The sequence below is a fragment of the Hibiscus syriacus genome, unplaced genomic scaffold (assembly GCF_006381635.1).
Source record: "Hibiscus syriacus cultivar Baekdansim isolate YM2019G1 unplaced genomic scaffold, ASM638163v2 tig00111402_pilon, whole genome shotgun sequence".
Taxonomy (NCBI): Eukaryota; Viridiplantae; Streptophyta; class Magnoliopsida; order Malvales; family Malvaceae; genus Hibiscus; species Hibiscus syriacus.
Window position 1 is genome coordinate 6,286,723 of NW_024063082.1, and position 25,698 is coordinate 6,312,420.

The 25,698-nt window shown below is 36.8% G+C and overlaps 2 protein-coding genes and 1 pseudogene across 2 annotated transcripts; all 3 read right to left on the reverse strand.

Moving 5' to 3' along the window:
• Positions 1–1,337: 1,337 nt before the first annotated feature.
• Positions 1,338–4,256, reverse strand: LOC120161470 (sister chromatid cohesion 1 protein 4-like). The gene is made up of 7 exons (XM_039171709.1): positions 4,155–4,256; positions 3,909–4,028; positions 3,395–3,762; positions 3,133–3,335; positions 2,636–2,968; positions 1,863–2,001; positions 1,338–1,485 (listed from the first exon to the last, which is right to left on the reverse strand). The coding sequence occupies exons 1-7, from the start codon at positions 4,254–4,256 to the stop codon at positions 1,338–1,340; spliced, it is 1,413 nt and encodes a 470-aa protein (XP_039027640.1).
• Positions 4,257–13,534: 9,278 nt separating this feature from the next.
• Positions 13,535–14,603, reverse strand: LOC120161471 (sister chromatid cohesion 1 protein 4-like). Its single transcript, XM_039171710.1, has 4 exons — positions 14,582–14,603; positions 14,110–14,371; positions 13,678–13,775; positions 13,535–13,581 (listed from the first exon to the last, which is right to left on the reverse strand). The coding sequence occupies exons 1-4, from the start codon at positions 14,601–14,603 to the stop codon at positions 13,535–13,537; spliced, it is 429 nt and encodes a 142-aa protein (XP_039027641.1).
• A 1,735-nt stretch (positions 14,604–16,338) lies between these two features.
• Positions 16,339–25,305, reverse strand: LOC120162471 (annotated as a pseudogene).
• Positions 25,306–25,698: the final 393 nt, after the last annotated feature.

Below are 25,698 nucleotides of genomic sequence, written 5' to 3' on the forward strand. Positions count from 1 at the left end.
GTTCGTTAGTTGAGATTATTCGGGTATAGTCGGGATTCTTATCACCGTTGTTCTGTTGCCACAAAAACTTGTACATAAATCACGTTGAGAATATCCGAGGAAGTTGAAGTTCCACACAAGTTTATCCTTGCCCCCCAATAAGGAAAAGCTGCAGGAACTTTATTTTTTGGCCCAGGAAGTGACTGCTTACAATACTTGGCTAATAAAGGATCCGAAAGCTCGGTATTCTCCGTGATGAATTTCCATGCCTACTTGCTGATTACTGTGTCATTCAACATTAAAGAGAATACTGTTTTCTCTGGAGAATCTAGACTTGAGTAGTTGAAGGATCTAGGTTTGAATAATTACATTTATAGGGTATACGTGCATTAAGAAAAAATTGAACATGTAATTACTTGAGATTATTCAAAAAAAAAATCTGTGTATGTTCACTGTGATCGTACCAGAAGTCTTATCCACCTTATCAGTAATGTAGTTAGGAGGCTTACAGCAGGACATCATATGTATTGGTATTAAGGTTACTGTTTTAATTTGCTATTATATTGGTACTGGCACCCTGGGGCCAACGGGCTAATGGTTTGGTTGGAGTTCATTTATATGATCATTTCAAAAGAAAGAGAGATGAATATATGCAAACGCTTTGGACCAATGATTGGAATTTTTTTGTATGATGGTTTTGAAAGAAAAATATATGCAAACGCCAATACATTAGAAAAAGTATAGAGAAAAATTCAAATAAAAAAATTGAACCTGAAAGCCAGTGATTAGATTTCGTTTGTATAATCATTTTGAAAGAATTAGATATGTAAATACTTGAAAAATAGTAAAGAAAATTCAAATCAAGAGATTGAACTTAAAACATTCCTGGCCGATGGGCCAATTATTAGAGTTCCTTTATATGACCATTCTGAAAGAAAAAGTTATTAGTACATTAGAAAGAACATGAAGAAATCCCGATCAATTGACCAATGACTGAAGTCCATTAATATGACCATTCTGAAAGAAAGATATGTAAACGCATAAAGAAAATCCGAATCTGAAATGCTATGGTTCAATGACCAATGATTGGAGTGATCATTTCAAGAGAAACGGATATGTAAACGCTAGTATATTGAAAAAGGTATAAGAAAATCCAAATAAAAGCACTGAACCTGGAACACTTCCAAGTCTAGAATGTCTGTAAGCACCATTTTTAAACCCCAAACCCGGAGGCTCAAACCCGAATACCAACTACCTAACTACCCAAAACTCGACCTGGGTAATCAAACATGCGTACATGTATATATATATAGAGAGAACCCCAACAAAAGCATTCAGATGCAGTGAAATTCCAGCACTTAGATTTCACCAGTAAATACAGGTTCGCTAAATATTTCATCTTCCAAGAATTGTCTCTGAATCAACGAAATTTCAGGAAGAGTGCAAGGTGCTTTCTTACGTATACGACGTATGTCTTCAGTATTAACCAACTGCTGACGTATCGTACTTGATAAGGAAAAAAAAAAGGCAAATTAATTAGAACTTGAGTACACCGAAAAAAAATTCCAAATGCAGATAGAATAAAGAAAAACAATAAAAATAAAATAATTTATAAGATTCAATTAATCAGAATAAATTCCATTCAACAGTATTTCACTATGTGCCAACCTGACTGGAAAAACACAAACTCACCATATCTTAAGCCAGTCAATGAATGTAAACAACATATGGCATACTACAAATGAATTGTTATGTTCTGCAATCAGAATGTAATCAAGTGTGAAACTCTGTTCAGCCAAAGTCCCTCTTGGAAAACTTCAAGACAACAGAAGAATGAAAACTTAACTAGTGAGATATAAATAAATAAAACCTTAAAAGCATACTCTCCATGTAAGACCATAGTATAATCCATAAGCACTTTTCTCTTGGTGGCACTAGGTCTTGGTGCAGATCGTGGGCGTTTCAATGATGCTACTTTAAGGGGAGGAGTTGGTTTCATTTTGAAAACTGAAGATCTTCCAACTGAAGCAAAGAAAAATTAAGTTCATTCGTAAAAATATTCTTTACGAAGAACAGCCTTGAAGTCCATGGGATAATTTACATTCTAGGTCATTGAACTTACTTTCATATCAGTCACAAAACCTTAAATTCATCAAAACTCATCACTGAAATTCTATTATTAATAAATTGGGTCACTTGTACTACTTTTATTCAGGAATTTTAAGAGCAAAACTGACCCAGCATGCATACAAATTTTTTTCTACATCTTAAAGATGATGCATAATAAATTTACTCAACGTGCATAACTGGCCTTTTTTACTAACAAAATCATTTGTTTTCCGTTCTAAATGGACCCACAATGCCAACATAGATGTCTTTTGCTGAAATGCCCGCTTGGCATTTCTTGATGACATGTAAAACTAAGCTATGCGTGTTAAGTCAACTTTCCGTTAGAATTACTTAACAAGTTAGCACAAGTGACCTACTTTATCAGTAATAGAAGTTTAGTGATATAACTTGATAAAACTAAAGATTTGCAATCTACATAAAAATGATGATAACTTAAATAACCTAGAGTGTAAATTATCCATGTCCGGATATTCTAGTAAATTAATAGATGGCAGATAATGGTTCATTACAGTAAAAATGTTGCTACCTAAAATAGAAGACAACAATTCATCGTCATCAGTAATTGATTCTGCAGTTCTGAATCGAGGCCTTCTAAATGATTCAACCGAGTGTATACTCTCTGCAGTTATTGTACTTTCAGATATACTTCGCTTTTTGCCTGAAATGAATTTGGTTCCAGCATTGACTTCATCATTCCCTTCTGGAACCTCTTTGTCTAGGGTAAACTCGCCGAGTAAAATCACTTGGTTTATCAATAGGCCCTTCCAGTGCAGAGAGTAATTTTTCAGGTGAAGGCAAATCCGACACATCACAATTATTTGAATTTTCCAACTGATCATCACATAAAGAAGGTTCTGACCTGCAAAGATAGTAGTTAAATAAGAAACAATCCAACATGAGGTCATGATGATAAAAAAAAAACAATATTAACAACAATAATAATGTCATGCATAAAATTTATATAGAAAGGCACCCAGGGGGGCATTTATGTAAATCTACAAGCATAAGACTGGTAAAACAAACCTTGCACCTCAATGAAAGCTCCAGAAGGATGGAAGTCCTCCCTTCTCGACAGATCGACCAAGTTTTGCTCTGCAGAAACCAATTTCTCAGATCCAATAAGTTGAATAGTCGAGACATTTTCATGAGAACCAGGCCTTTTAAGGTTTTCAGATTCGGTTGGTTCCTGACAAGCTTGCACTTCACCATCAACAACTGTTGGTCCACTGGGCGATTCAAATAGACAGGAAGGATTTGAAGCTATTGATTTGGAAGGCGACATGACTCTTCCACATTATTGATGGTTTCAGTATCACTGCCAAGTTCCAACTTATGTGATGCTTGATCATTCTCCAAATAGCCGTCTGACGTGGGTGCACAAGTACTACTTGAACATGTTCTTCGAGTAGGGTCTTCCAAATCAAAGGTGACATCGGAGCAGCTAGGAGATTCTGCACATTCACCATCAATTCTATCCCTTGAGTGCATGACACCATGACGCATATCTTCCACCCTATCCAAACCATCAGGTCTTCCAATAGTCCTAACAGCAGATTTGTACTCCATAAATGTGGCATCATGGACAGAATTAAATTGTGGTTTAGTATGTTCTTTGTCCATATTACCATTGTAGCAACCATTCTCAAAGGCATACTAACGATAGCAGCACAATTTATATCAGTTTGCAAAGACTGGTCCAACGGTTTATCATGCCCATGGGAAAGAATTGATTTATTAGAAGCATTTTCTACGCATTAAAAATTGTCCAATTCTATATGATTGTGATATTCTGGTTTAACATGATCACCAACAGTCAGTGCATCATGAACAGCAGACAAGTTATGCACTTCCACCGGCCCAGGAGTATCTGGATCCTGATCATACCCACCAAATTCAGAATTTACAGCTAGAACTTCAACCTAACAGCAAGCAAAACAAATTTATTAAGGCAAGCTAGATAATTAAAAGGTTAGAACATGAGCCGCAAGTTAGACAAAAAAATTATAAGAAAATTAGATTTCTCTTATGTTAAATAAACAACAAACCTGATGAAGATGAAGACGTTGTTTGCAAGCTTCAGAAATGCCTCGTAGGAACGATGGCGACAGTTTGTTCTTCAAGTCAGGTGGAAGATAGGTTAAGCGCATGTGGCTTAGGAGAAATAAGGACCAAATTTCTGGGAGGGAGAGACTTCTTAATTGAGATAGAGGATGAAGACTTATACAGGATCATGAAGGATCACAGCTGGTCGATTTAAAGGAAGTATTCCTGGACGTACAACCATGGTCAGAATCGTATAGACCATCTCAAAGAGTAACTTGGATTAAACTATTTGGTGTGCCGTTGTATTGCTGGAATCATACCACGTTCAAGAGGATAGCTGAGCAATGGGGTGAATATTTAGCAATGGGCTGTGAGGAGATGACGATTCTCATTGCAACGAACATGAGAGAGTCAATTGATGAAGTTATCGATCTTCAAGCTGGTAGAGACATATTTAAAGTTAGAGTTCTGAAACAAATGATATGCAGAGGTGTTACAATTGTTCGAAAGCAAGAAGAAAAAGAGTGTCCGATGGTTATTGATTCAGAGTCATCGTCAGGAAGAACCAGGGTCTCATCGGAGGAAAAAAGCAACGAAAAGTGGATTAAGGAAGCCGAAATTCAATTAAGTTGCATGGGAAATTGTTGAAAATTAAAGAACAAGTTGGGCTGCTAAGTAGCAGCCGGCTGCTAAAACAAATTGGGGAGGGGGGCTGCCCAAAATATTTTTATTTTTAATTACAATATTAGTCCCGAAGTTTTAACTATAAATACCCTAGCTCATTTAGCTTCAAAATCATCCCTAAATCTTCTAGTTCTCTCTCAAGTGTGTTGTGTAAACACCTGTAAATTTTCTCTTAGTAAAAGATCTGCAGCAGTCCGGAGACGTAAGCATAAATTGGCTGAACTCCGTTATCAAATTTCGGGTATTATTTTTCCGCTTTTATTTCGCATTCTCACAAATCTGGTTATAGGGAAATTACTTGTACTTGGTTTATTTCCTAACAACTGGTAATCAGAGCTTTTGGTTGTGAATTTTGTCAATTTTCTGCGAGGTTACTATTCATTACTATTCACGTGAATAGTGAATTTCGTGAATAGTGAAATTCGGTCGGCGATACGAGTTTGTCGACGGAGGTGTTCTAATACACGGCGGTTCGCAGAAATTGTCAGAAACGATCCAAACGAAGCCAGATTCGAGTGGGAGCGATGGCTGCAGACGAAGGGAAGGTGAAAATTGAAAAGTTCGATGGTGCGGACTTTGGCTTTTGGAAGATGCAGATTGAAGATTTTCTGTATCAGAAAAATCTATATCAACCTCTTTCAGGAAAGCAACCAGAGGGCATGAAGAATGAAGACTGAGCTCTTCTCGACAGACAAAGCCCTCGGAGTTATCCGACTGACGTTGTCCCGAAATGTTGCTTTCAACATAGCAAAGGAAAAGACCACGGCAGGTCTTATGGCAGCTCTCTCCAGTATGTATGAGAAGCCATCGGCCTCAAACAAAGTTCACTTGATGAGGCGATTATTCAATTTGCGGATGACGGAAGGGGCATCAGTGGCTCAACACCTGAATGAACTCAACACAATCACAACCCAGTTGAGTTCTGTGGAAATGAATTCGATGATGAAGTTCGAGCTTTAATTCTCTTATCATCTCTACCAGACAGTTGGAATGCTACTGTTACAGCAGTTAGCAGCTCGTCGGGAAATAGTAAATTGAAATTCGACGATGTTCGGGATCTGGTACTGAGTGAAGAAATTCGACGGAGAGAATCGGGTGAAGCATCAACCTCCTCAGCCTTGCACACGGAGTCCAGAGGGAGAACTTCAGAAAGAAATTAAAATCGTGGCAGATCCAAATCCAGACGGGAAAAATCCAGAACGGGAAAGAAAGATTTTACCTGTTATAATTGTGGCAAGAAAGGTCACTTTAAAAGATTGCCGAGCACTGAAGAAAGATACAGGTGCACAGGAATCTGCCAACGTGACAGAGGAGACAGTGATGCCATGATTCTAAGCGTCAACAGTCCGATTGAATCATGGATCTTGGATTCAGGGGCATCTTTCCACTCCACCCCATGCCAAGAAATCATGGAGAACTATATCAGTGGTGATTTTGGGAAGGTTCATCTTGCTGATGATGAAACCTTGAAGATCGTCGGAAAAGGAGATCCGACTAAAGCTGTCAAACCAGACCACCTGGAAGCTGACAGGAGTGAGACATATTCCTGGCCTCAAAAGAAATCTGATTTCTGTTGGACAGCTTGATGGAGAAGGATATAGTACAACCTTTTCAGGTTGTGAATGGAAGATTACCAAAGGAGCACTCGTCATTGCTCGTGGTAAGAAGACTGGTACTCTCTATGTAACCTCAAATTTAGAGAATATCATTGCAGTAGCAGATGCTGATGGAAAATCAAACCTATGGCACCAAAGGCTTGGCCATATGAGCGAGAAAGGAATGAAGATACTTCTGTCAAAAGGGAAGCTGCCGGATCTAAAGAATGTGGATGTCGGACTATGCGAGGATTGCATCTTTGGAAAACAAAAGAAAGTCAGTTTTGCAAAGATTGGCAAGGCACCCAAGGCAGAAAGGTTAGAATTGATTCATACTGATGTATGGGGACCATCCCCAGTTCCATCTCTTGCAGGCTCACTATATTATGTCACCTTCATCGATGATTCAACAAGGAAGGTGTGGGTTTATTTCTGAAGAAGAAATCAGAAGTCTTTGATACCTTTAGAAAATGGAAGGCCATGGTGGAAAATGAGACTGGTTTGAAAGTCAAGAGGTTGAGGTCTGACAATGGAGGAGAGTACAGAGACAGTAGATTCAGAGATTTCTGCGCAAACAATGGGATTAAGATGGAGAAAACAGTTCCCATAACACCGCAGTAGAATGGCGTAGCAGAGCGCATGAACAGAACTCTGAATGAACGTGCTAGAAGCATGAGGATACATGCCGGATTGCCCAAATTTCTATGGGCTGAAGCTATCAACACTGCAGCTTACCTGATCAACCGTGGGCCCTCTGTTCCTTTGGATGGCGGAATACCAGAGGAAGCTTGGAGCAAGAAAGAAATAAACCTTTCACACTTAAGAGTGTTTGGTTGTATTTCTTATGTACACATAGACTCTGCTGAAAGAAGTAACTTGATGCTAAGTCCAACAAATGTGCCTTTATTGGTTATGGCGGTGATGAGTTCGGTTACCGGTTTTGGGACTACGAAAATCGAAAGATCATCAGAAGCAGAGACATCATTTCAATGAAAATGTGATGTACAAAGACAGGTCAACCGCAGAATCAAGTAATACCGAGGCTGAAACAAAGGAATTTGCTGAGTTCGAGGAGATTTCTAGAAATGATGTTCAAATCAGTCCTGAAGCAGTTCAAGAGGAAGAACCAGGCACACCAGAACTGAGACGCTCCTCCAGAATTCCTAAACCAACCCAACGGTATTCACCTTCTTTACACTACTTGTTGTTGACTGACAATGGTGAACCAGAGTGTTATGATGAAGCAATGCAAGTGGAGGATTCAGTCAAGTGGGAGTCTTCCATGAAAGATGAGATGGACTCGCTTATGTCAAATCAGACGTGGGAATTAGCTGAATTACCACCAGGCAAGAGAGCGCTCCATAACAAGTGGATTTACAGGATCAAAGAAGAGCACGATGGGAGCAAACGTTACAAAGCAAGATTGGTTGTCAAAGGCTTTCAGCAAAAAGAAGGTATTGATTACAATGAAATTTTCTCTCCAGTCGTGAAACTGTCTACAATCAGACTGGTGTTGAAAATTGTAGCTGCAGAAAATTTACATCTTGAGCAGTTAGATGTAAAGACAGCTTTCCTTCATGGTGATTTGGAGGAAGAAATCTATATGAGGCAGCCAGAAGGCTTCATAGAGGCAGGCAATAAAAACCTGGTATGCAGGTTGAAGAAGAGCTTGTATGGTTTAAAACAAGCTCCTAAACAGTGGTACAAGAAGTTCGATAGTTTCATGGGTAGTAGTGGTTTTACCAGATGCCAAGCAGATCATTGTTGTTACATCAAGAGGTTCGACAACAGCTTCATTATTTTATTATTGTACGTTGATGACATGCTCGTTGCAGGCTCAAACATGCAAGAGATTATACACTTAAAGCAAAATTGTCGAAGCAGTTTGCTATGAAGGATCTGGGCGCTGCAAAGCAGATTCTTGGGATGAGGATCAAGAGAGACACAAAGTCGGGACTTTGATGTTATCAGGCTGAGTACATCAACAAAGTACTCTCCAGGTTCAACATGCAAGATGCTAAACCAGTAAATACACCTTTAGGTGTTCATTTCAGACTCTCCAAAGAACAGTCACCAAAGACGGAGGAAGAACGTGCAACATGGTGAAGGTGTCGTATGCCTCAGCAATTGGAAGTGTATGCCATGGTTTGTACCAGACCAGATATGCTCAAGCAGTGGGAGCTGTTAGCAGGTACATGAATAATCCAGGCAAAATACACTGGGAAGCAGTCAAATGGATCCTCAGATATCTGCGAGGTACCACAAACAAGCACTTTGTTTCAAAGGTGGAGATACGATATGACAGGCTATGTAGATGCTGACTTAGCCGGAAATGTTGACATCAGAAGAAGCACTACAGGGTATGTCTATACTCTAGGAGGAACCGCAGTGAGTTGGGTTTTCACTACAGAAGATAGTTGCTCTCCACAACCGAAGCATATGTCGCTGTACGGAAGCCAGCAAAGAGATGGTCTGGCTCTAAAGTTTCTTGAATGAGTTAGGCAAGAAACAAGAAAACAATGTCTTGTATTGCGACAGTCAAAGTGATATCCATCTAGCGAAGATCCGTCTTTTCATTCCAGGACGAAGCACATACAATTGCGATATCATTTTATCCGGTCTCTTCTGGAAGATAGGATTTTGAAAACTTGAAAAAGATCAATGGAGCTCAAAATCCAGCAGACATGTTAACAAGACGGTAACTACGGACAAACTGAAGTTGTGTTCAGCTTCAGTTGGCATGCTAGATAAAAGACCAGAAATACTGCTGCATCGATCGAGGTGTGAAGACAGATTGAAATCAGTCTTCAAGTGGGAGATTGTTGAAAATTAAAGAACAAGTTGGGCTGCTAAGTAGCAGCCGGCTGCTAAAACAAATTGGGGAGGGGGACTGCCCAAATATTTTTTTTTTAATTACAATATTAGTCCCTAAGTTTTAACTATAAATACCCTAGCTCATTTAGCTTCAAATCATCCCAAAATCTTCTAGTTCTCTCTCAAGTGTGTGTTGTAAACACCTGTAAATTTTCTCTTAGTAAAAGATCTCAGCATTCCGGAGACGTAAGCATAAATTAGCTGAACTCCGTTATCAAATTTCGGGTATTATTTTCCGCTTTTATTTCGCATTCTCACAAATCTGGTTATAGGGAAATTACTTGTACTTGGTTTATTTCCTAACAGAAATATACTTAGAGGCGGTTGCTTGTCGGGTGAGGAGGCGGTGGAAAGAAACATTGGTGAGGAAGCAATTAAGGGTATGAGAAACAATGATGATAAAGCTGGGATTGTTCAGAAGCAAAGTAATGTTGCGGTGGGCCATGAGGAGAGAGAGGAATTAGAAGTTAGTAAGAAGTTATTTAATCCAGTATGTGTCAACGAAGATATAAAAGATAAGTTAGAAGAGTTGTCTTTTTGGGAAGGACAATCAGATACTCGGGAAGTGGAGGATGTGTTTTGTATGGGCCTTAATTATATAGGTGTTAACAAAAAAAGTAAGGGGGAGGAAGGCAAAGAGGATGGGGTAATAGCAGATCAAATAGGGGGAAAGCCCATTCAGGAAAGAGGAGGATCTAGAACAAGGTTAATGTTTCAACCTATTTGAATGAGGATATTCTATTTTGCAAAGCCAGACAGAACCAAAAAGCAAAAGCGGGGAAAAACAAAAAATACAATTCTTTACAAAGCATTCAGGATAAATTTACAAACATCCCAAGGAAGAATAAAAGATGTCGAATAAAGAAAAATAAGAAGAAGGTAGAGTGTGAGGAAGATTCGACTGAATTAGAAGGCAGATCTTTATCCGATTCTGATCTTCAAGCAAGATGGATGATCCAAAAGAGAGAAGCGATGAAAACTTTACAGATTGGAAGAGAATTAGGAATAGAATTTAAAGGTTCAGAAGAGATTTTGGTTCGGGAAATTTTGGCTAGCGAGGCATCGGAAGGAGTATCCCAATCCCAATCCATTGCCATTTAGTTGAATTGCAGGAAGTAAAATTTCGAGTTTAGAAAATTTCAGTCGAAGAAGAAGTTTGCAGGCTGTAGGTTTACTATATCGGGACTGAGTGGTTATGGAGATGTTCCGACAGGACTGTGGGTGGCTATTTGGCATATTGCTTGGTAATCTTAATGTTTTCGTTTCTGTTCAATCTAATTGGAGAAGGTCTACGTTTCTTATCCACAAGTATAATGACCTCATCTACGTCCGACATCTCCACCTTGTAAACTTTTTCTGTTGTTCTGTTGACAGAGACGCTCTTTTGCTCTACTGGTTTTTGTTGATCTCGCTTTAAACTTATTTCATCATTCTCTCTCCGTAACTAGAAGGCTGAGGGGGAGTTTTTTGTAGTTTTTGCTGTTGGATGCTGGTTTTGTGTGTTTTCATACTGAATTGAGTTGGGGTTTGTGTGTTTTCATGTTGAATTGAGTTTTGGTTGGTGTTGTATGTTTTCTGTCTGCGCTGGATGCTGTCGTTGGTGTTTTGAGTTTTGATTATGTAGGTATCTTTGGGTAGTTGGTGAGCATTAAGCTTATTTGGAGAATGGGGTGAAGTGTGACTTGAGAAGATGGATTTGAATCTCTTTGTGAAAACTTTATCGGCAGAGAATTGGTCGGGTTTGTAATTGCGATATGCTACATTTTTTAATTGTTTGGTTCAATCTCTTTTTAGATGATAGTCCGTAGAAATCAGTTGTTGAGTTGTAACTTTTCCTAGTTGTGTTGTACTCTTTTCCTCCAATTAGGTATAGGGAGGTTTTTAATGAGGCACACAACTTAGGTCTTGGGTTTCGTTTTTCCATATCCTTAGTAAAACATATTTTGCTGAGCAAAAAAAAATTGACGCAGCTTCTAAATTACTTGTGTAGTGTTTCTCTGGTACATCTGACCCTTGAAGATTATGCCTGTAATGAAAAACAGGTAACCAGATAATTTAATGATTGGATACATTGACCATTGGAATTAATGGTAGCTTAATAACTTTCAGTGTTGCAATCAATCCAATAAAAGAGTCACATGACCAAACCATCCGAAAATAACTGAAGGGAAAATAAGGCAAACAAGTGTATGAGGCTATGAGCATTTATTATACAATAGATTGGAGAAAGAATAGGGTTTATATATAATATATCAAGCTTACAATGAAGCTCCGCCATCTGCTGGCGCTGCAACCTTCTCTGGGACTAGCTCCTGCTCAAAATTAAACCAATATAAGAATTTTGGGTAGATGGCTAGTGTAAGAGAAAAAAAACACCAAGCAAAAAAAAGGATTGGCTAACTCATAGAGAAGACAAGCTTAATATAAACCCTAGATTCAGGGTTTATATCAAATTTGAAGGGCCATGAATAAACCATCCATTAAGCAATTTAAAGGCTCTGCAGACCAGAAGATCCCAGGGCACACATTTCAACTTCAAAAACCAAGTGATAAGGATTAGTAATTGTTCAAGTCATCTATGAAACCGCTTCAGTAAAATGACCCACTTCATTCCCACCCCTAAAAGGGCATAAGCAATTTTAATTGTATTTAGAGTAAGGGTATACATTTATCCTACTTGTGATGATATCATTGCATCATCTTCTCTCCAAGTACTTCCAGTCTAAGCAAAACTTGCTATTTAACCCTTCCACTTTATTAGATCATCTTATTACTGCGGTCCTTCTCTAAAAACCCACTTCCTCGTGGACAGAACTATTTTGCAAAAAAGCCCAAATCATTCTATTCTTAGTGGTTTCCTTGTGCTTAGTTTCATATTTTGCCATTTTCAATAGGTATGACCTAAACATCTTTGTTGAGTTAGAAAATATTCCGATCCCGGTTGAGAAGCTTTTACATTGACTATTCTCTCTTCCGATATTAAGACAATCAAGGTCTCCCTTCTAAATTAACTAAATAAGCTTGACTCATTGGCCCAAAACCCTAACGTAATAGCTATTGTTATGCAATATTATCATAATCCTTCCATTCCAATACAGATTCAAAATAACTAACACTAGAGAAAAAGAAAACAAAAGAGTTCTAAAAAAATAGTATAAGATTTTCAAGTGAGACATAGAAACGAGGAAGTACACCCGTCCCCCCAGTGTTTAAACACGTAAATTACACTTAAGAGGCAATTAGGCATGACTGCTTCCATACCATCTGTGGAAAGCTGTCGTAATTAAAAAGCTATTAAGAAAAGGAGTTTTTGTTTATCTTAAATTCTAATTGTAATTTAATTGTACTTTATGATTAGGTTTTATCTTCTCAGGAGATAAAGGTTAGGAAAAAGATACCTAGTTAAACTTTACTTTTGTAATTCTCAACCCATAAAAGCAGGATGTTCCTTATTTTTTTCAGCAAGAAATAATCGAACAGAACCTATGTTCTACCAAATTCTCATCTTCTTCTACCTTAGAATATTCACGCCATCGACACAAAAACTAAAAAATGAGTCTCAGCCAAAGAAAAAGTGGCATAAATAATAAGGAACTAAAGAAATGCCAGCAATAAATCATAAAAAACCAAATTGATAATATCATGAAAGAAAATAATAATATACTCAATTAAGGTACAGCTTGCATTATTAAGTCCTTTTCTTTTTCATTTCCTGTTGATAGAATGTTAACAAATACACTAATTTCTGTTTTCTTTATTTTCAAAGGGATTACTGCAAATCAATTTGTTCTACGTCACACCTTGGATCTCACTCCTTCAAATCCAAAAATTCACATATAACTTCCACTTAATGGATAAAAACATTGATGATGTCAGTAGCTATTATGCGTTTGTTTGCATTATACAAGGCAACCTCAACCCTACCCTAGGTGCATGATATACACCTGTAAAGCCTTGATCTGAATCTTCGTATTCCTAAACCATCAATCAAATCCTAACCAATTCCATATCAAATTTTGGCCCCAAACCCAAGTTACACTTCACTACATCAAGTCATCAGCCATCAAAACGTATCACATTTTCTCAGCCATCAAAGCCCTAAAATCAGATATTTTTGTTGGCTATATAACCAACCTTTCTCAAATTTCCAGTGCATACATTAGTAGTCTCCCACCTATTACTGACTAATTTTCCAACAACAGTCAGTGAAGCAAGAATAACGAGATTACCTAATCAAGGAGACCAATCTGAGAAGTATCCCCATCGCCAAACCGCTCTGAAAGCATATAAAATCCAGAACTTTAGATTTACATATTTACTAATCAAAATGTAGTTAAATCAATGATCATCACAGTCAAAAGCACACACTAACCATCTAATCCAAATTGTGACGTGGAGTAAACCACACCATCCGTGGTATCTTGAAGATTAATCTGCTCTCTTGAGCTAATGTGATGATCAACGTAGTTACTGCCAACAAAGCTACATGTTAATATGCACACAGTACATCCATGGATAAACTTATGTTGCTAGACCTGTTCATTTTACTTTAAGTACCCCTGTTCGACAATTGTGTCCAACAAGTGAATATGGTGATATGACCTCTAAGGATCTTCCACACACATGGAGAAAATTAGAAAAATCTAACCATACCCATTTTGGATGCATATCCATATTATACATTCACACCCAAGTTCGAGAAACATAATGGATAACTAATGAAAATAATCCAATGCATCTCATATGACCAAGGCACCACATAAATCAAGAAAGCCAATCTAAAATGTAAGTATTAGGAACGAACCCCTGAAAAACCTCATTGTCAGGCAGCTCAAAATCATCAAGATCAAAAGTCTCAGGCAAAGTGATTGAATGGTAGGGTGCAGTGGATTCTTCGGGTGGTAAATCAACTGCAGTGGAACGAAACGCTTGCTTTATCTTAAGCAAGGCTTCACTGCAATCATCAAATAGGTAATTCACTTTTCTAGAATATATCCTCACCACTCCCAGAAGAAGATGACTGGACAATCGGTGCGCAATTGGTACATCAGGAAACAGAATAGAGTCTGCTCAAAACCATTTTAACAAAAAAAATGAAGTTATAGAAAAAAGGAGAATTCTATGAACTTTAAAAAAATTCTCAATAAATGCTAAGTGGAATTTTGGAATGAAAATTTTCAGTTTCAAGAACCAGCAAGCAATAGACATGAACATAGGATCAAACTATTGTCATATCCATCCGGCCCCCATAATTTTCAGGAGAAACCATGTTTTACCAAGTTTCATGTAATCAAGCATGCTGACTTTCAAGCAAATCTGGTATTTATAATTTTCAAATCAGAAATACCACTTCTAATGTATGTTTTAGAAATACTGATAACTTAAAATAAAGTATGCATGACCATCACTAATTCCAGTGGTTGTTTTTAATAAATATGAAATTACAAGTCAAAAAGAAAAAGAAAGAAATAGAGCATATTAATAGGACATATAAGAAAGGATAATCTAATTACTTCACCACCCGCTATGAGCTTCCTCGTAAAGTTGTTAAAACTAAACCGTTAGTATGCAAAATCATAAATGATTAAAAATGAAGCAACGAGACCCATTAATTGACCGAGTGGTCAAGGATGCTCATGTTGTCCTGCCTTGTGGGTTCGAATCCGGCATTTGCCTTGAAAATGAATTAAAAAAATAAGCATTGAAAGAACGGCTAAAATCCAGTCCAATTATTAAGCAAATATTTTCCCTGTATTAAAAGTAAAAGTGTACATTTTTCGCCCAATGCAGACCCTATTTCTTCATAAACTTCCCCACTACTAATGTAACAAATTTCTATACTTGAGTATAAGATTACCGCTTTTGTTTCCAGTCAGAATTCAACAAACTCGCATAGCTCACAAGTGAAGCTAAACCCTAAATTTCAAATTCCTCGTCAGAACTCTTAATTTTTCCACTTCCAGCAACGGAAATGAGCCAATTAAGTTCGGAACACCGCTAAAATCAATAGCAACAATGAACCTTAAAAATCCCAGTCCACCAAGCAAAAACTCCCCATTTTAGCTTAATTTTGAGAACCGCCGCTCGGGAGAACTTCAACTATTTAACTTTCAGTTTGCAGAATCGCCAGTCGAGTCGGATCGGACATACACAGAAACATTCGAATTTAGTGTTTTTTTTTCCTTCTTTATTTTTTCGTTTTCGTGTTCGTCGTATTAGTGCGCGTATGTTCGAAACGTGGCGCCTTTTCATTGGTCCGTTATTTAAATTTTATGACTTCTCAGGCCTATTTTTGTTTTAAATTACAAAAGTATTTGACTTTTAATATTGAAATATGTATTATATTTATGATTATAATTTTCTTATATCGTGAATATAAACATTTACTTTATAATTTTTTGATATAAAGTTTTTAAATTTTTTATTTATTGAAAATTATAAAATGCAATAAATCATTTTACAATTAAATCATTTAATAGATTAATGTAATGACATTATTCGTATGTGCATGTTTCTAATCATGAACGTATTCATCGAATTATACAATTAATTGTATAGTATAGTCTCAATTTAATATATCTATAACCATATGCAATTACTTTAAGGGTTATGACGTTAGATAAAAAGCTAATATCGTTAACAAAATATAACCTTCAAGGGTTAAAATATAACTTATTTTCAGTTCAACACTTCACATGTCATTCATTAATCGACTAAAAGGATAATATTTTTTTAATGATATTAGACAGAAAAATCAAAACAGTTAATGGAATAAAACTTTAAAGGTCATATTTAAGCAAAGACGTTATAGAGCAAAATAGTAATCGATTCATACTTTTAAGGGTTAAATTAACTATTAAACATAACTAACAGCCTTCTAAATATAATTTCTATTGAAATAATAAAACCACAACTAACGGCTTGCAAAACCCAGAAAAATCCTAAAATAACAAATTTGAATGAACAAATATCTCAATAAAATATCAATGGAAAGGGGATATAATATATCCACAAATTGGAAAGGGTAAACAAAGGCGAAATGCTTCGCACTTCTCTCATGCTCACTACTGTACACACTTATAAATGAATTAAACAAACACCACCGATGACAGTATAAAAATTGGGCACCAGCTCAACTCCTATTCACACCGCGTAAGAATCACTCCGGAAAAAAAGGGAAAAGTTTTTAACATTTCAGCTTCCCAGTGGTACTTTATGGACTATGCAGACGCCGGAGATGATCGACCACATCAGAGGAAACACCAAGCCTTTGATAGTCACGCGGTGAAGGCGATTCCTTGAACTTGTACAGAATCTCTAGGCTTAGGATCAATACATTTGCTGAACAGCAGTGACGAACACGGATCCGATGGTTCTTTGTCTCCATTGTATACCTGCCATGAACTTTAACAACCAATATAGCTTCCTTGTCTTTGTCGTCTTCACACCACCAGTTTTGTGGAAAACCATTAACAAACTCTTCTCGAGTGTGGAATGCCTCGAGATGAATTGATACCTCTGCTACATGATCTGGTTGAATTATGCCAGCAGCTGGAGTAACCTGGCCAAACATCACAAATACGTTGTCGGCTTTTACCTCCAAAGACCAACAATCAGAATAATAAAGATAATGAACTCTTAGGTCATATTTTTTTGCAGGAAATTACCAAATTTTAAGCTCTATAAAGCTTGTAAACATATCTAGCCATATTCTATATTACAAGACGGACATGATTTTGGGGTTTACATACAGAATCAATGCCTAAGCATGAAAAGATCGTAATTTCAAAGGAAATACCCCTTTAAACAGACACATAGCAGGCTGCCAAAGCCCCTAAACCAATTTTAATCTGCTCCATAAATCTGCTGCAGTTCAAATTTGATCAAAATATAATCAAGACTGCATCCAACCCACTGATGGTAAATATATTAGATCGAAAAGTTATATGCATATTTAGCTCCTAAGGAAACCATTGCATATTCCAAATCCAAGTTCTATCAACTGATTCTTTCAATATAAAGGATTTCAAAACCCTAGCAATATGGACCCAACACCAATTTTCACCCTTTCTCTTCAATCAAACCCAACCTTAAGCATCTGCTAGAAACAATAATCCACCTAAAACAAGAAAACCTACCTGAAGCCACCGTGGAAGGCCAAAGGAACCTCGTGGATAATGATACGATGCCTGCCCATCATCCTTGATTGTAGATTCACCTTGGCAAACTATTTCAAACAAAGCAATGCTTTCCTTGCATTTATTTGTGATGCGCAAAATTGATGTATCCTGGTTTTGGAGGAGTATATTGTTAGTGCTGACAATTGTTTCCGGAATTTGCATAATTCCTGAAGCTTGCATCTAATTTCCTCATTTGATCGCACTATATCTCCAAATTCTTGTCTCCTTCTGACTCGTCAATGTGGGCAATTCAACAGAAAATATGCAAATGACAGGCTTGTGATCACTGTCTGTCACTCCATGCAGACTCATACCTATTCAAGAGGATATATCAGGATTATTCAAGATAATTACAATATATAAGAGATGATAAGAGATTGCAGTCTGCCCTGAAAAAAACAAAAGCTGCATGTTCAAATGGGTAAATACTAACCAACTTACCCCATATTCCAAAAAAAGAACACAAAGGGGGGTGGAAGACGAGAAAAACCATTAGTCTGCCATGACCTTTTGAAACACAACCCTAAAAATTCAATATCTACATCTGTTCTAAATCCATTTCTCATCATGTTGTTAGCATACGTATAGAATCCCCATGAGCACTTTAGGGACATACATAAAAAAAATCTGTTCATATTCTGACATGAGTTGACAGGATATGGATTTGAAACAAATTCAAAAAGATGTGAATAAATTCAGTCAGTTTAGATCTCAGACAAAAGACGAAAAGTTGCTAAATGTTGAATCTTTTTGAAAAAGTTGATAACCATAAGGACTGTTAAAGCATTGTCCTCACCAGAAAGGATCACAACAGATATGGAGTTCAATCAGAGCATGCGATTATTGTAAAGATATTAAACAGTTCCTAAACATTGCATAGAAATCAATAGAACTACTGTGATACTGAAGATACAACAGGACACTCTAAACTGCATTCAGATCCCAAAGTTCGTCGGCTATCACGGTATAAGATCTGTCACACCAGGCAGGAATGCGTTTCTTTTCACCAGAATCGTAACCTTTAAAATAAGCATTAAAAATGAATTTTAGCCAATCAAATACATTAAAATTTGGAGGAATAATAATAATAATAATCTTTTCGCTACAAAGAACACTTTTTCCTGAGCCCCTTGTGAAAAATATCTTAATAGACTACTTAAAACTTTAACAACAGCAATCGCTGAACCACTTTATGAATCACAAAATGCACAACATCAATCGATGGTAAAAATCAAACACTAATAGACTGATATTAAGTTTAGAAACAAGATGAATTCATAACATATAAGGTACCTGATAAACCAGCTACATGTTATCAAATTTGTATGTGGGAGCAAAAGTAATAACTGCTTCCCGCTCCCTGGAAAACATTTCCAGCTTCATCTCTGCTCGGAGTTGATCCCTTCTCTAAGCCAATCAAAGCTTCTTTGAGATATAAAATCTCTTGCTTCATCATATGACACATCATCAAGCCGATAATAAAATCACCAAGAAATACAATCATGTCTGCCTCAGATAATTCAGGCATTCCTTCAACAGACTGGGCACCAATACCTGTATAAGCATCAACTCTCACACACTAACCGGAAATGAAGAATAATTTAAGGAAAATGAAACAAAACCATAGCATATACATACATTAGCTCCACGAGCCATTTGACAGCCGATGAAGCACCAGCTGCAATAGAAAGGACAATGGCAAGCTAGATCTATAAACAAGCCAAAATAATATATTGACCAGGCAAGCATGCAACAGAATAACAGGTACAACACCATACCAGCACCAGCATTAAGGAGATTAGATGGTCGACCAAATGACATCGTACGATATACATGGTCAAAATCAGCTTTCGACGACCGACAGCTTCCAAATGAGCAGCAAAGTGACAATTAACAAAGCAAAAAATCCTTTCATACACTCTTAGTCTTAAACCAACAGCTCCCTGGGTGAACAATCAAATGTATATTATTGTTAAAGGAAAACCTATCAATTGATAAAGTTATAATTTCTAATCAAACTTTATTTCACAAGTCAAAACAATGTGTTTTCTTTCTTGTGACTTTATATATAGCCAATCGGCAAACTACACATCCAAAGAGAGAAGTATAACTCTTTTAATGATTCTAATAAATCGTGGTTATGAATTTAAGAACTACACAGTTTAGCAAAACAAAAACAGTGACAAAGTTCTTCCCATAGGCCAATTATAATTTATTGTCCCAACCTTAATCTAAGAATCACCAGAATACTAAGAAAAAAACCATATTTCTGTTTCCACTTTCCACATTACTCTGGTTCAATTTAATATTGAGGGTAGATAATTTCTTTCACTACAAATTTAATGTCAAAGTGTATGATATACATTTCAATAGAAGAAAATACACTTCCACATGATACATGAGATTATGCTTATTTATTGATATCTACATTAAATAGAACCAAATCATTTACATATTATGTGTACATTAATTATAGTAATTTCTTAATCTCGGTTACATAGAACCAAATTGCTTGCATATCATGCCTATTTAAGGAAGAATAATACCTTGTTACCAATAGCACGCCCAAAGCCGCATGGGACTGCAGCAGCATCAATATCCCCAACATGTGGTTTAGATTATCCTTAACCCTAAAACATAAATTCAAAAATTAATATAAAAAAATTAAGGAAACAAGCACTAATAAAATATGAAAGGATAATCTTGTAAATGGCCAAGAAAAAAAAAAGAGATCCATACCAAGACTAATACTAGCATATTACGACAGAAGGTTTCTTATGGGATTCAAATCATTTAATCAGAGCAAGCTTGAATAACTTTTCTATTTATTTTTAAAAAATGAAAATTCTTAGGAACTAATATTTTTCCTATTGTGTTTTATTCAGAAAAAGGTCTACTCGGTAAGTACATAGAATAGAATGATCTAAGTGCTCCCTTAGAAGCCTAGTCTGCAAAATATTTGAAACAGTTACTTTAAAAATGCATGCATGGGCATTGAAGTCTAATCCATCATTAAAACTGCACAATCTCTTTACCACTCTCTTTTCTCATTGATTTGAGATAGAAAACAAATAACAGACAGAATTGGTGAAAGGTTATTCATATAAACAGGCTTACCACAGTTTTGAATAAAGGAATACCATCATTGTGATGAAACGAAATGAATTCAAAATCAAAATTTTAGAAAAAGATTGGATCTTAATCGAAACAATATTTTCTTAGAAGTTTCACAAGGAAGAATCTCAAAACAACCCTTTATAGAATTTTCTGGAGGAAAGTACAAAAAAAAACTTTTCTTACTGCAAAAGAAAATGAAAATACAAAAGTGAGATATACTTGCACTAGAGTTTGATATGTGGGTTTGTACGCATATCCTTTAGTTTTAGAATAGAACTTATTTATAATAGTGTTGCTGATTTTTCACATGAAATAAGATTAAGAAATTAGAACAAAAAAGTTATAGCAATCCTGAAATACCTTTCAGGCTTGCAAGAAACAAGTCATATGAACAAATAGTCCTATAAATTCAATAAGTAGTCCAATATCTTGTCGCGACCGATACTCACCAAACAGCAATAAGCATGCCTGCCAACTGCCTAGATCCAACACGTTCAAATCTTCTCGGGGGATGCGATTGCTTTCTCATCAGATCCTGTGACTTTCTTTCCATCATATCATGCAACGTATCATCTATCATATCCAACCACTGTCCAATAGAACTCCCGTCAATCCCACCTGTGGTAAATAGGAGAGGTTAGAAAATGATTATAAATTAAGGGTCGAAAAACGGAATTTGTATGCAGAACTCATTGTCTACAGCAGAATAATTATCCATTCATTTTCAACATGTAGCTTCAATAATAGATTTATAGTTATGGTTAAAATAGTAGGCATCTCTGGGGAAGATTCTAATCCTTCTTTTTTATAATTTTTATTTTCATTCCTGCTCTCCTTGGTCATAGTTATTTTAGAAAGGTCCATTACAAACACCCAGACTGGCCTAATTATACATAAGAGATTAGTTTGATAGGGAAACTACTGCAGGCTTTATAGGAAGGCAAAAATTAAATCTGCATCATTCCAGCTGATATTAAACTAACTAAAGTTATAAGTCCTCTGTCAACTTTAGTATTTTCTACCCCATTGCTAAAGATAGCAATTGATTTCAGCATAAATGGTCACTTAACTGTCAGCCATATCTCTGAATGGAAAAGTAACTAAACACGAGGGCTTTCCTAGAAAATTAAATAAGAAACATAAGTTGCTTAGAAATCTAGTTCTTTTTTCCATATTTCTTAATCCTCTTCCTTGGAAGCTCAACTTTCCTGTTTCAACTATTCTTTGGACCATTTAAGTAAGGGAAAGGATGATCCAAACAAGGGAAGGTTAAATTTTAATTTCCTCAATTTGTGGGGGGGGGAAGCTAGGGAAAGGAAAGTTAACATATTTTAAGATATAAAAATATCAATTTTATCCTCATTTTCTTTTATAATCATTTTATGAAAAGGTTTTGATTGTAAAAATACACTATAATTAATCATATCCTTTACTTTCCATGGCTTAACCAAACAAAAATTATTAAACAACTTTCCTTTCCTTTCCTTTACTAATTTTACCTATCCAAACATGATAATATGCTACACTTTCCTTTCTTTAACCTCCCCTCTTTTATCTAGTTTCCCTTTCTTTTTTATTATTGTTAATCCAAACATAGTGTAAATGCCCCAACCCCTTTTCTTTTCATTCTCACAACTCTGCAAGGATTTTTAATTATCCTTGAACCTAACAAGCACCTTTCCTCTTTATTACTAGAAACATAAGACAGATGCACTCCACCTAACACAAGCTGTAAGGTCCAATTGGTCTGCAAAACATTTTGTCCGACTGAAACCCAGACATTCCAAACCTTGCATGATAGTGTTATGAAACAGCATTTATTTAACATGTGTTGCTGACCCAAAGAGATCACATTCTACCGAAATCAATAGAGAAACTGAGGCCCATTCTCTGTTTCTGAAACACTAAACTCTACAATCATAATGCTAAGCTCATACAACATTAATGAACCGCAAACCACAAAGAAGATATCTTACAGATTCTCGCACTGCGGACATTGCAAGAAAACCTGCACCCATTTCAACTTCTTGCAATCCTATAACAATAATTCCAACATCTGAAACAGCCGAATGTAGCCAAGACTCAAGCGAGCTCTTAGATGCTCGTCCCTGCCCAACGTTCCATGTACCAGTTAATATAGTTAAATTGTCTATCCTTGTATACAGAAATCCTTTGGCAGTCAATTCTGAATACAATATGCCATCAAGAGTTCCAGGGGATGTAATACTCCATCCACGTATCCCACCATGCTTAGCCAGGGTGTAAATATAACCAGCACCAATGGCCATCATTAGTACAGAACTGTTGTGAGCAACCCATTCTCCTATCTTATTACCATCAAGGTCTAGAGTCTGGACAATACCGCTCGCATAACCTGCCCATATTTTTAATCCAAAACTGCATAAGCATAGAACAGCAGACGGATGAAGCTGAATATCTTGAATACGATTTCCATTTCCATCCCACTGGATAAGCAAGCCATTTGCACAACCAACCCAAATCATCCCATCAATAGTTATAGTGAGTGCTTCAATCCTCCGGCTATCATCAACAAAGCCCCCTTTTGCTGCAACTCTGCGAACAGCATCAGCTGCTCCCATGATAGCATTACGTGACTGCTGAAAGAAACCAAAGGAACTTTGTGTTTTTTCTTTCTTTGTACTTGCAACAGCCTTCATCTTTATCTCATCTTCTACAGAAAAATCTGGAACTAATGACAAATCTGCTCTATTTTCAATTTGACCATCAATGTTGAAAACTTTGAGTAACTCCCTTGTCCGAGCATCCCTGAGATTTTACAATTCTATCAAAATTCAAAACCCAACAAAAAAAACAAAAAAGGAGACAAAAAGTAAAAATATGAAACCTATTTACAAGAGGTCAAGAGCAGTGTGAAGCAAAAATAAAGATAAGTAAACAGAAATTCTAATTGTGCAACTTGTTTTCGTAAACTCAAATATCTAAAAAATAAACAAAAATACATTAAGAATCTCTAGATCCTCCTAGCCTACAAACAGGAACAGTATACATCTGGGATAAAACTCGATTGACCTACTAATATTTAAAAACAAGTTATAGTGAGCAGAAGAACAATGTATTAGCGAGGTACAAGGTCCACATATAGACTAGCAATATCGGGGTTGAAGGCCTATATAGCTTATTATTTATCAAAGAAGAGCCAAACATATAACAAAATAACTTTGTTAATTTTAAGGGTGCAGATTTCGGTCCAGACATACCACAATGCAAAGGAAAGATAGCCAGAACTCCATACTTTAGCTTGAATATTATCAGACAGAAGGCACTTCATATCTGAATTTAATATTGAACTGAAGCCATTTACGGCGATTTGACTCCTAAGATCAATAAATGATCTCCCCATTAACAAAGAAGCCATATGTCGTTCTTCCATTGTCAAAGAGAGCGCGTTTTGAATATCTTCCCATGGCCAAATCCTGAGATTACCCCCTTCTGAACCAGACCACAAATCCCCTGAACCAAAGTGAAACAAAAACAAATATTACAGCAATTTTCAAAAGATATCATCACTCTTACCACTAGATGCAAGCACGCAATTGTAACAGGCAACTTGGGGTAGGGATGCAGAAATAGTTCTCGAAGAGACATTTTGCTCTTCTTGATATCTATATTTTAGGGATGAATTTTAGTCTTAAGAATAAACAGTTATGAATTTTCTGAAATGAAATTCTAGATCTTTGCCGGCAATGCGTTTGCTCCTTTGCTTTTCAGAATTAAATTGGAAAAGGCAAGGTGATGATAATTAAAACTTCCAAAATCTTAAATATGCTGATGTATTCTTAATCAACCGTCCATCAAAATAGCATGTAGCACATTTCTTGTAAATGTTTATGGCAGTGGATCCACATTAATAGGAACAAAAACAAAAACCATAACATATCAGTAGTAGAGAAAAATCAAAATGGTTAACAGACCGTAAGAAGTGAAAACCATGGACAGCACTGGGCCACGATGAGCCTGCCAACACCACCCTTCCTTAAACCCACCACTTTCACAATCCATCTTCCACCCTCTGATCTTTCCATCTCTATGCCCACTCCAAACCAATCCATTCCCTTCATCCCGCGCTATACAAATCGCCGCTGCATTCCCGTTCCCGTTCCCATTTGATGATATCGCCAATGATTCCCTATACGGCGCCGCCTCCTCCTCCTCACCTTCCTCGTACAAATCTTTCAATTCCCAAACCCTAACCGCCCCGCTCTCGCTGCCCGCCCAAAGTTGCCGGTCGGTACAGGCGATCGTTTTCAGAAAGCACCCAAACTGGGTCTCCCTGAGGGGGTGCGGTCGAACCTCGAGGTAGGGAGGGCGATTAGGGTGGAGGGGTTTGCGATCAGGCAGCGCGAAAATCCCTTGGCCGCCGCCTTTAGCGACAAACTCGGGAAGGGATGACTTATGACGAGAAGATTGTTGCGGTAGAAGATTGCGGTCAAGGAATTGAATCATGTAGTCAAGGCGTCGGTTGGTGGAGTGGAGGGAAGGGTAGGGCGGCTGCGAATCGTCGTCGTCGGATGAAGCGTAACGGTCGAAGATTCTGGGACTGGGATCGGGGACGTCGTCGTTGGGGTCCATGTCGGAATTCATGGTAATGCTACAACCTAGTAGAGAATGAATGAATGAATGAATGAATGAATAAAATCAGGAGGAAATTTGACTTGGGGGTGACATTTTGTTAGTTAATCAACGCTTTCGGCCAGACTTGGACAAAACCGCGGTAATTACTAACTACAAACTTCACTGCTTTTTCTTCCGATAAATTATACTAAACAGTACGCGTTACTTCTTAAAAGATATTAATGGGCTAACGTATATAGACTTGGTTCAATCAAATCAAATAAAAGATAAATCAACTATTAATTCCACAAGTTGATAAAAAGAGTTGTATATAAATATAAACATACGAAAATATAAACGTATTATTATAATATAAAAAATAAATTTTTTTTAATGATTGATGTCTGATTAAAGATTTAATATATAACACCAATTGATTTAAGTTGGTCATAAGATGTTAAATGTCGTTAGTTTGATGACGTGATACATCAATAAAAGGGTTT

Coding starts and splice junctions, on each gene's coding strand:
- LOC120161471 (XM_039171710.1), bottom strand. CDS start 14,603: ATGCTTGATTACATGAAACTTG. Junction 14,372..14,581: donor GCTTGATTACATGAAACTTG/GTAAAACATGGT, acceptor GGTTTTGAGCAG/ACTCTATTCTGTTTCCTGAT. Junction 13,776..14,109: donor GACAATGAGGTTTTTCAGGG/GTTCGTTCCTAA, acceptor CTTTGTTGGCAG/TAACTACGTTGATCATCACA.
- LOC120161470 (XM_039171709.1), bottom strand. CDS start 4,256: ATGCGCTTAACCTATCTTCCACCTGACTTGAAGAACAAACTGTCGCCA. Junction 4,029..4,154: donor AACGTCTTCATCTTCATCAG/GTTTGTTGTTTA, acceptor GCTTGCTGTTAG/GTTGAAGTTCTAGCTGTAAA. Junction 3,763..3,908: donor CACTGACTGTTGGTGATCAT/GTTAAACCAGAA, acceptor TGCTATCGTTAG/TATGCCTTTGAGAATGGTTG.